An 11877-nucleotide genomic window follows, 5' to 3' on the forward strand; every position below is an offset into this window, starting at 1 on the left:
TATAAGGCCTTAAAAAGTCTTAAAATGTCTTAAATTCGGATTCGATGGGTCTTAATTATTTTTGGTCTCATTACCGCTAAAATATCTTCAGTCTGACGGAGCTAATGACTTTATAATCACTGGACAGACCCGCGGTAAGTTACTGCGTCTTCAGAGAGAACACAGAATACAAGCTCGCGCTGAGGCTCACTCTGTTTGTCTCGAGACTTCAGAACTGATGAGCGTGACCACACACATAAACTCAAAAGAAACACACTGAGGTAAAAATTCTAAATGTTTAGTTTATTCATAACATGATGTAGTTAAATAACACCATGACAAGTGAGCTATTTTACTCAATATTCTCACGACGCAAAAAAAACAAACATTCAAAACACCTACAGAGTGCACGCATTACGTGAAGTCTAGTGCGCGTGCGCATTTAGAGTGTGCTCTGCCTGATCACTGCATGATTCAGTCTATTAAAATACATTCAGAATGATCACAAATTCAAGACATGGGGGCAGAAAATGTTTTTTTCTCCAAAAATTACCATATACAAATGTGATATAGATTTTTTACAACAGTTCAATAAACTAGAAGTTTTATTAAGAGACTTCCGTTTTAGACACCATATTGTCTGTTTTTGCTCTATTTCGCCAACAAAAATAATTTTGCGTCTCTGAGCAACATGACGGTGTTTCGTTCCTGAATGAATCACTTGTTTAAATGATTCGGTTCAGTCGCAATGACTCACTTATTAACAGTCACTCGCTGCCACCTACTGGCGCTTTTAATTTCACATTTAACGTATCTTTTCATTTTTTTTATTATTTCAAATATCAGTATTCAATGTTTTATGTTTAATATATCAAAACATTATTTTGTGTATGTTTCGAAAATCTACTGACAGCATTGCCAAGGATTAGAATTGTTTTCTGTTTTTAGAATATTCTAGTGAATTGTGTAAATAAGAACTCATTTCATTTTAGCAGTTATATTTGTTAATTTTATTCTTAATTATGATTCTAAGCATATATATATGATGCACTCAGAAATCCAGTTGCAGTCCAAGATATACAGGTGAACACCTTCATTTCTTTGTATGTCTTTCCTGTTCCTTGCTGTAGGTGTGCACACATGTTTTGTGTGTAAAACTCCTGATAAGGAGGTCAGGAGGTGTATGATCCCTGTGTGTGGGAAGTTTTATCACATGGAATGTATACTGAAATATTCCCCCACCGTCACTCAGAACCGCGGCTTCCGCTGCTCCCTCCATGTCTGTCTGGCCTGCTACATCACCAACCCCGCCAACCCTGGTATTTCCAAAGGTGACTGTAATTCAGATGTTACATTTGAAAAGATTATTTAAAAAAATTAAATGTTTCAACGTATAACATAAGCATGATTTTGTGTCATTGATCATAACTTGTCGAACTCACAGGCCGTTTGACACGCTGCGTCCGCTGCCCTGTGGCCTACCATGCCAATGACTACTGTATGGCTGCCGGCAGTGTCCCATTGGCCAATAACAGCTTCCTGTGCCCCAACCACTTCATTCCACGCAAAGGGTGCAAAAACCATGAACATATTAACGTCAGCTGGTGTTTTGTGTGTTCTGAAGGTGTGTAGTCCAGTCCTCGTGGTTCCCTCTGTTAAAATTATTAGTGGTGCTTGCTAAGGGTATTATTTTCCAAGCAAGCAGACTTGCTTAGTTTTTGCCTGGTGAGTAATAAAAACAGACCCTACAACATCCAGCATCATGGCAGCAAGTTTTGCATTAGCAAGCACTAGGGGTGTAACGATTCACTAATTTTCTCAATGCATCAAGTACAAATCCTGCTGAAGCTGATGCGCTGAAACATGGATTTTTGAAGTGAGAATTGTTTGTATCGGTCAAGAATCAATTTAAAATGGAATGATACATGATGTAGTCCAAACGAGTCGTTCGTTGTAGTTTTTGCAAAGTGATTTCTATTAAATAAAATATCTCCTTTTGAAGTGGACTTTGAGCTTTGTAACTTTGCAGATCTTTTTTTATGCTCAAACAGCAACATTACAGACTACCTAAAGTTGAAAAAGCATAATAGGACCCCTTTAACTCTCATTGAAACTTATTCTGAGCAGCTTTCTGAGCAATTCATGTTTGATCTCTCCGCAGGTGCAGATGACAGCGAAATAGTTTTGAGTCAAACATGCACAAATCGTTGATAAGGCTGCCAACGCATTGGTTGGCACTACTATTACCACTCCTACTGAAATAAAATGCTTTAATTGCATGAAAACCTCGCCACTATTTTCTAAACGAGAAAATACAGAATCAAATTAATTGGAATCGAATTGAATCCCATTGATAATTTAAATTCTACATTTGCAAAAATCATTCCTCCTCATCAATGAATCATCAGTTAAATTGATTTCTCAAAAAATTCACACCCCAAGCAAGTAACTTTCTCATGTTCTTCAGAAAATTTAAAAATCTAATTTGTGTTATAGTGAGTCATGAGGACAGAGCAAACATTTTACTACGGTTGTTTATTACAATTACATTTGTTTTCTGTCTCTCCCTATAGGAGGAAGTCTGCTTTGCTGTGAATCTTGCCCTGCTGCCTTTCACCGTGAGTGTCTGAACATTGACATGCCCCAGGGAAGCTGGTTCTGTAATGACTGTCGAGCGGGAAAGAAACCCCACTACAAGGACATTCTGTGGGTCAAAGTGGGCCGCTACAGGTTTGTGTGTTGTTTCACCAATATCATTTTCCCCTGAAAATTACAGTGCAATGTTCACTGATGTATTTCTGACCTTTTGTTCCAGGTGGTGGCCCGCTGAAGTGACTCAACCAAAAAACGTTCCTGAGAACATCTACCGCTTGAGGCATGAGGTGGGGGAGTTTCCTGTGCACTTCTTTGGCTCCAAAGACTACGTGTGGACATATCAGGCTCGCTGTTTTCCCTACATGGAAGGGGATGCCAACAATAAGGAAAAAATGGGAAAGGGTGCAGATGCCATCTATAAGAAAGGTAGTTTTATGCAATAGCAGAATTCTAAAATAGTCAACACAATAAAACACAATTAACTAATTAGGTGCTATACTAACAAGCGATTTATCTGTTCATACTGTGCTTCAAAACATGTTTGCTATCTAAAATATGGCTATGTGGAGTGGGATTTTGGACACACAAATAATATATGATGTTTTGAAGCTGGTTTGGAGAAACTTGACATGGACTTCTGTAACATGGAGAAAATCGGATTAATCTTCTGTTATCTTGACACGTTATCATATTATGAGTGATTATGACAATGAAAAAATGTTTTTTATAAAAGTTTGACGCTATAGAAATGTGAGGTTTTAATTGATGTAGGCTTTTATGATACCACTTCAAGCGTGCCAGATGTAGCAACTGTTGATTAGCGTTTACAGTGTGGATTCTTTCAATGTTAAGAGTAAACCGGTTTAAAGAACCATTTTGCTTTTTCTCAGCTTTAAATGAAGCAGCCGAAAGATTCAGGGAACTGCTGGCGGAGAAGGAGATGAGACAGCTTCAAGAAGACAGGAAGAATGACAAGAAACCTCCGCCATACAAACACGTAAAGGTAAAATAACAAATGCTCAGATAGTGACACTGATCTCATGTTGTTATCTCTCATGCACACCGATCGATTTTCACTCAGGTGAACAGACCGATAGGGAAGGTGCAAATCATCACAGCAGATCTGTCTGAGATCCCACGCTGCAACTGCAAAGTCTCAGACGAGAACCCGTGTGGCATTGACTCGGAGTGCATCAACCGCATGCTAATGTACGAGTGTCATCCTCAAGTCTGTCCAGTAGAGGAACGCTGTCAGAACCAATGCTTCACCAAACGCCAGTACACTGAGGTGGAGATCTTCAGGACGCTGTCGCGTGGTTGGGGTTTACGCAGTGTGTCTGACATCAAGAAGGTGGCCTATTTTTACACACACACACACACACAGATTATTATGTCTCTCTTCCCCATTTTATTTCATTACGTTACTCCACCATAGGGAGCTTTTGTGAATGAGTATGTTGGAGAGGTCATTGACGAAGAGGAGTGTCGAGCCAGGATCAAACACGCACAGGAAAACAACATCTGTAACTTCTACATGCTCACACTGGATAAGGTCAGTCACCTGGGGTGATTCTCAGTCCTGATTATCCTGATGTTCCCCACTTACCTTGACACTGGGCTCTGTTTTCTGTGTATGTGCAGGATCGGATAATAGATGCCGGGCCGAAGGGAAACCAGTCGCGTTTTATGAACCACAGCTGCCAGCCGAACTGTGAGACACAGAAGTGGACGGTGAATGGAGACACCAGAGTCGGGCTTTTTGCATTAGAGGACATTCCTACAGGTGAGTTTGAATCTGAACCAGGTAATATGGTGCTAGAAAGTGGGTGAATGTTTGTTTAATAGATTTGTTGGCTGTTCTCAGGTGTTGAACTCACTTTTAACTATAACTTGGAGTGTCTTGGTAATGGGAAGACGGTGTGTAAATGTGGAGCGCCCAACTGCAGCGGATTCCTTGGTGTCAGACCAAAGGTATGGCATGCATTGTGTATTATATTCAGGGTTAAAGTTGGTGTATGTCGTCATTCATATTCCATCATACTTGGTGTGATCACACTTTCTCTTCAGAATCAGCCCTCATCTGAAGACAAGGTGCGGAAACTGAAGAAGAAGGTTGCTGTGAAGCGTAAGAACCAGTTAGAGGTCACCAAGGAGCGGGAGGATGAATGTTTCTGCTGTGGTGATGGAGGACCAATTGTGTCTTGTAAGAAGCTCGGCTGCCCCAAGGTCTATCATGCCGACTGTCTGAATCTGTCCAAGAGACCTGCAGGTGAATGACTCAAGAACACTAGTCTCTTGTATCTAATTTGTTTTAACAAGTTTCATTGTCTTAAAGGGATAGTTCACCCAAAAATGAAAATTCTGTCATTAATTACTCACCCTCATGTCGTTCCAAACCTGTAAGACCTTCATTCATCTTCGGAGCACAAATGAAGATATTTTTGATGAACTCCCGACAGCTTTCTTACCCTGCATAGACAGCAACGCAACTGACACATTCAAGGCCCAGAAAGGTAGACATTGTTTAAATAGTCCATGTGACAGTGGTTCAATCGTAATTTTATGAAGCTGCGAGAACACTTTTTGTGCACAAAGAATACGAAAACAATGACATTATTCAACAATTTCTTCTCTTCCATGTCAGTGTTCGACGTGCGTTCACGAGAGTACCACGACGCATGCGTGTGATGATGCTGATGCAGGAGCCGGCGATCTGATGTAGAACATCCATCTCTCTTATGGCGCTTTTCCACTGCATGGTACGGCTCGGTACGGTTCACTTTTGGGGGGTTTTCCACTGGGTACAGTACCTGGTACTTTTTTTAGTATCACCTCAGTTGCGGTTCCAAGTGAACCGTACCATTACCAAAACGTGACGTGTAAACTCTGCTGATCACGGATTGGCCGGAGAGAATCGTCACTAGCTGCGTCACTGAACTTGAGACGCAAACACAACAGAACCGCTAGATTTAAATCAGCACAGCCAGCGAAGGATCGAACGCAACTGTTTTGAACGAGCGCACCTTTTTTTAACAACCAAAAAGTGGCTGTTTCGTTGTCTGTTGAGGAAGTACAGACGTTCCTCTCGTTGATAGCAGAGGATCGGATCCAGCGAGAGCTTGATGGGGTGACGCTTAATGAAAAAGTTTTTCAGGAGTCGCGGCAGTAGAGGCGACGCAACTATAACGACATGTGAATAATCCCGCCCACTCTAAAGTGATACTAAACTGCAGTGGAAACACGAGCCGTGCCGTACTGAGCCGAGTCGTACCATGCAGTGGAAAAGTGCAGACATTTGTTTACATCTTTTTCTGTTCGTAAACAAGGCGCAGCGCATCAGATCGGTGGGTCTTGCGTCAGCAGCACCACACGCATGCGTCGTGGTACTCTTGTAAATGCATGTCATCTGACACGGAAGATAAGAAATTGTTGAATAAAGATGTCATTTTTGTTTTCTTTGCACACATAACTTGTAGCTTAATAACATTACGGTTGAACCACTGATGTCACATGGACTATTTTGACGATGTCCTTACTACCTTTCTGGGCCATAACTGCGTTGCTGTCTATGCAGGGGTCAGAAGCTCTCGGATTTCATCAAAAATATTTGTGTTCCGAAGATGAACAAAGGTCTTATGGGCTTGGAATGACATGGGAGGGAGTAATTAATGACAGAATTTTCGTTTTTGGGTGAACTATCCCTTTAAGGTTTTTTTGCATCGCTCTGAAGTTTGATTATGAAGTATTTCTATCATGGTGAGCTTTTTTTTTTCTTTTCTTTTGTGTTTGTATTTTGAATTGAAACAGGAAGTTGAGCTGGTCTTTTAAAAAACAAAACCAGTGAAAGCCTTTAGTTTTACTCTGTTTAAACGTGTAGGATAAATTTTTAATGTTTTTAAATTAGTCTGTTATGCTAAGATTGCAATTATTTGACCAGAAATATAGTAAAAACAGTAATATATTGTATAGTATTGTAACAAAATAAACCGTTTTAAATCTTTTTTTCCTTTTAATATAAAGTTGTATTTATTCCTGTGATGGCGAAGTTGAATTTTCAGTAGTCATTACTCCAGTCTTCAGTGTCAAATCATTCTAATATGCTGATTTGCTGCACATGAAACATTTATATGTATTATCACTATTGTTCTGCTTAATATTTTTGTGGAAATAGAAAGTTCAACAAAGTTCAATTGAACAGCATTTATTTGAAATAGAAGATTTTGTAACATTAATTATACCAAAGATGTTGCTGAATATGAGTAATCATTTCTTACTGACACCATAACTATGGCAAAACCATGATTTGCTGCTTGCTATTACTAGTTTGTGACAGGAAGTATTATACATTTGTTTTTTTCTTTATGGTTAAAACTATCAATAGAGGACAATAAACGCATTTAATTTCCTGATTTCTGACCAGTCTATAGAGGCAGCATTAAATGGTCATATAAAACTCTTAACATTTTAATATATTAAAACATGTCATGTATGTATATATATATATCTGAAGTTTGATATATATAAATATATGTTATTTTTTCAGCACTTTAAATTAATTTTATGTTAAATAATAGAATAACTCTCCCATTATTGGCTATTTGGTCAGCTCAGGATTTTATTCAAGCTGAATCATAACTGAAGCAAGCAGTATATGCATTTTTCAGGCCGCTGGGAGTGTCCGTGGCATCAGTGTAATGAGTGCGGAAGGGAGGCAGCATCCTACTGCGAGATGTGTCCCAACTCCTACTGCAAACAGCACCGCGAGGGAATGCTGTTCATATCCAAACTGGACGGCAAGCTGTCCTGCAGCGAACACGACCCATGCGGCCCCGATCCTCTGGAACCGGGTGAAATTCGAGAGTATGTGCCCGGTACACCTATCCTACCCCCTCTGCCCAATATGTCAGTGTCAGGCAGAATACCTCTGCCTGCCCTACCGCCTGCTGCTCCGCTCTTCATTCCCGCCCCCAACAGACCCGTGTTCCAAGCCCAAAGACACCCTTATGCAGACGAGGTGGTGGACAACGTGGTTTTGCCACCCTCTTCTCTTTCTAAGAACATCAAGGAGGAAGATATGAGTGATGAAGGTGAGGTGGTGGAAGGGGTGATTGGGGATGAAGGAGAAGAAGAAGGCCTTGAGGTTGTGGATGATGATGAAGAAATGGACTACGGAGGGATGGGATTCGAGGATGAGGAGGAAGAAAAGGTGGACCGTGGCGAGGACTGGGGAGATGAATTTGTGGATGATGACTTCGAAGACACTGAGGATTTAGGGGAAGTGGAGGAGGAAGACCAGGAATCATCATATGAGTTTGTCGAAGGAGAAAAGTGAGCTCTCCTGCATTATTGCTTGACGTCTATCTCTCGCACAAAAACTCTCGGTCTGATGGGCACAGATATCTGAAGTTTGATATATATAAATATATGTTATTTTTTCAGCACTTTAAATTAATTTTATGTTAAATAATAGAATAACTCTCCCATTATTGGCTATTTGGTCAGCTCAGGATTTTATTCAAGCTGAATCATAACTGAAGCTGCAGTATATGCATTTTTCAGGCCGCTGGGAGTGTCCGTGGCATCAGTGTAATGAGTGCGGAAGGGAGGCAGCATCCTACTGCGAGATGTGTCCCAACTCCTACTGCAAACAGCACCGCGAGGGAATGCTGTTCATATCCAAACTGGACGGCAAGCTGTCCTGCAGCGAACACGACCCATGCGGCCCCGATCCTCTGGAACCGGGTGAAATTCGAGAGTACGTGCCCGGTACACCTATCCTACCCCCTCTGCCCAATATGTCAGTGTCAGGCAGAATACCTCTGCCTGCCCTACCGCCTGCTGCTCCGCTCTTCATTCCCGCCCCCAACAGACCCGTGTTCCAAGCCCAAAGACACCCGTATGCAGACGAGGTGGTGGACAACGTGGTTTTGCCACCCTCTTCTCTTTCTAAGGACATCAAGGAGGAAGATATGAGTGATGAAGGTGAGGTGGTGGAAGGGGTGATTGGGGATGAAGGAGAAGAAGAAGGCCTTGAGGTTGTGGATGATGATGAAGAAATGGACTACGGAGGGATGGGATTCGAGGATGAGGAGGAAGAAAAGGTGGACCGTGGCGAGGACTGGGGAGATGAATTTGTGGATGATGACTTCGAAGACACTGAGGATTTAGGGGAAGTGGAGGAGGAAGACCAGGAATCATCATATGAGTTTGTCGAAGGAGAAAAGTGAGCTCTCCTGCATTATTGCTTGACGTCTATCTCTCGCACAAAAACTCTCGGTCTGATGGGCACAGCCAGGTGACCTGTAGGGAAAGTCAACTGCCATTTTTCCGGTCGATGCTCAGCTGAATGCAAAACAATTTTTGAGAATGATGGACGTGTGCAACATTCTTAAGTTGATGACGGTATCAGCTTGCCTTCTCAACCCAAGTCCTCTTTGAAAAGTCCATAAAGAGGGTTGGACCTGGTGCTGTGGGACTGTGATTTTTTTTTGGTATATAATTAGTGTCTGGTGCTCTTTTGTGTTTTTTGTTTTTTTTCCTCCTCAACGTGTTTACATTCTCCGATCTAAACCGAAAGATGACCTCACGGAGAGTTAAAATGGGGCACCACAAACCATACAGTTGTGTCTTACTTACGAACTCTGCATAGATTTTGATTACACTTCATTGACAGAGGAAAGAGAACGCAACAAAGCAGCAGATAACTAATGTTCAGTCCCTTCACCGGGTGATTGCAATGACATTGCCACATCATTAGGCCAAAAATAGCTTGAAGCTCCACGGGTCACGGTACTTGAAATGATTTCTTCAGGTCTGTCTGTTAGTATCACAGAGTGGTTACATGAAAATGAATAAAAGGAGTCCTCGTACATATTTTTCAGCTGATTTGTGAATAAAAAAAGAAAACGAGTGCTACTATCAAAAAGGACAAGAAAGTATGACATTCCAGCATCATCCTGCTTGATTTCAAACATGCTCTTTTTTGTTGCATTTGTGTTTCTGTCATTTTACTTCACTTCTATGTCAAGGCAATATGTCAAGACTAAAGAAACTTAGTAGTTTTAAGGTTTTGTAAAGTCTAGCTGCTTGGCTACATGCTTGTGGCCTTTGAGTCTTGAGAGCTTTTAGGAAAGATGAGTTTGTACTTCTTAGATAAGATGGATGTTGCATAAGGCCTTTTTGTACTTTCCCTAGATATTTAAATTCAACCACCATCTCAGAATACTGTTAAAAAATCTCCAGATGCCTCATTGCAGTAACCATTCAGAATATCAGAGAAATTCCCTCCACCCAACGTTGTGTTACAAATCTGCAGGTTATGTTTTCCTATGAGCAGGTTAACTTTAAAAGGTGCCTCTGAATGTTTTGCACTCTTTCAGAGATCAGGAGAAATTTCAAGAAATTTTAAAGTGTCATTTATATTCATGATGCCCATAACTTTTTGCCATTGATTGATTCCACTCTGTTCATTCAACATACTCTGTAGATCTGCCTGATGAAACTTATGGCAGTTCATTATGGCTTTATTGACTCAAGTGATCATGTTTGCATTTAATATTTAAGGGATGCAGATGACCCCTTAAAAATGCATATTTAGACCAAAAAAATCCGGTCTTTCCCCAAATTATTTTTTATTTTCATTACAAATATATTCTAATACTGGAGCCAATCTTTGTTTCCAGTAGTCATATTATGGTTTAATTTTGCAACATTATGATTTATGATCCTATATTAAAATTTCTCTCACCATCACTTGAATCTCCAAAATTATGAAAGCACCTATTGTTTGCAACATCATTGTGCATCAGGTACAATTCCTGATTGAAAAACTGCCTCATGTAATGAAGTAATGTTCATATTCACAGAACCTGTTTGGAATCTGTTTCCATCACTGATATTGTACAATGTTTTCAATGCCTTTAGACCTTACACTCATTATTTCTGGTTCTGTGACTCTTTGCAACCTAATCATGTGGATGCTTTTTTTATTATTTATCATCATCAACCTTTGTACTTTCTTTTCTTAGCTCTATTACTTTTAAAGTCATACTTTTTGTCTCTTTGTATTTATGGTCTTTGTATAATCTTTCTCACTCGTTCTTGTGTTCCTTCACTCTAAAAAATGCTGGGTTAAATATAACCCAGCGCTGGGTTAAAAAGGGACAAACCCAGCGGTTGGGTTGCTTTGACCCAGAGGTTGGGTTGCTTTGACCCAGAGGTTGGGTTGCTTTGACCCAGCGGTTGGGTCAAAACAACCCAACTGCTGGGTTCATCCCTTTTTAATCCAGCACTGGGTTATATTTAACCCAGCATTTTTTAGAGTGTTGTTTCTTGTATTTGTTAAATCTGCTGCTGTGTTTCATCGCTATGGCCCCTTGATACCATGAACGACGAAATGTAGATGACCGTTTCCTGAGGGCAAAAGGTTTTCTGCCATGTTAGAGACACATGATTTTGTACTGTAACTTGTGCATAAATATTATAAGTAAAATTTTACAATAGACAACAGTTTCTTGTTTTTTTGTTTTTTTTTAATCAAATGTCCTTACAAGTTGTATGTAGATCAAACCAGATATAGTACTTCATAAATGCTGAGCTTTTAAAAAGAAAATGCACAACAATAATTGCTGACAATTAATGTTTCCTTGATCAAACAATTACACAATCAAGAGAGCATTACATATTTGTATACAAATGCTATCTTTCTTAAGACATTTTCCTTGTTTTTAACACGACGTGTTATTGAAGACCTGCCTGTTATAGTTGTAAAAAAACTGTTATACGTTACAATATAGTAGTAGTAGTACAATATAGCTACAAAAACACAATATAAAGCAAAAAAAGAAAGAAAGAACAGTTCCTTAAATTTATTCCTGAGACCTGCTCATTTAAATAAAAATACGAAAGAGACTATCTTTAAATGCCTGTGGTAGGTATCCCCCCCCCACTATTTTTAAGAAACACTGAATCCCATATCTTCGACATGAAGGCAAAAGCTCAAACTCATCATACAGTGGGTGCTTATGATCAGATGTCATTTTCATAGCTTTACTAAGGCATCTAGTTTGATCAATTTGTTCTAGGCATATCATAGAAATGCCAATTTGCTCAAAATGTTTACGACTTTCATCAGCGAACTGTTTTGTTCCACCGTAGCATTTCCAAATCAGCACGTGATACAAAAGGTCAAAACACTTTCAATAAAAGAATTATAAAATACTTTTAATGTGGAAGGTTTACATTATGACGCCATCTTCCTAAGAAAGTATAGCCTTTGCTGACCCCTTTTGTTCACAGCTTCAG

The 11877-nt window shown here is 40.0% G+C and overlaps 1 protein-coding gene across 1 annotated transcript in view; it reads left to right on the forward strand.

Moving 5' to 3' along the window:
- Positions 1-10167, forward strand: part of LOC107594901 (histone-lysine N-methyltransferase, H3 lysine-36 and H4 lysine-20 specific-like) — an 18588-nt gene extending 8421 nt beyond the window's left edge. Inside the window, exons 8-19 of the mRNA XM_016285113.1 lie at positions 92-134; positions 1110-1310; positions 1424-1603; positions 2553-2709; positions 2795-3000; positions 3465-3577; positions 3656-3925; positions 4010-4126; positions 4216-4357; positions 4439-4545; positions 4642-4843; positions 8134-10167. Coding sequence (XP_016140599.1) covers positions 92-134; positions 1110-1310; positions 1424-1603; positions 2553-2709; positions 2795-3000; positions 3465-3577; positions 3656-3925; positions 4010-4126; positions 4216-4357; positions 4439-4545; positions 4642-4843; positions 8134-8801 — 2406 coding nt within the window. The 3' untranslated portion in view covers positions 8802-10167. The remainder of the gene's footprint in view (positions 1-91; positions 135-1109; positions 1311-1423; positions 1604-2552; positions 2710-2794; positions 3001-3464; positions 3578-3655; positions 3926-4009; positions 4127-4215; positions 4358-4438; positions 4546-4641; positions 4844-8133) is intronic.
- The last annotated feature ends 1710 nt before the right edge of the window (positions 10168-11877 follow it).

Source organism: Sinocyclocheilus grahami, unplaced genomic scaffold (genome assembly GCF_001515645.1).
Source record: "Sinocyclocheilus grahami isolate Dianchi unplaced genomic scaffold, SAMN03320097.WGS_v1.1 scaffold192.1, whole genome shotgun sequence".
NCBI lineage: Eukaryota > Metazoa > Chordata > Actinopteri > Cypriniformes > Cyprinidae > Sinocyclocheilus > Sinocyclocheilus grahami.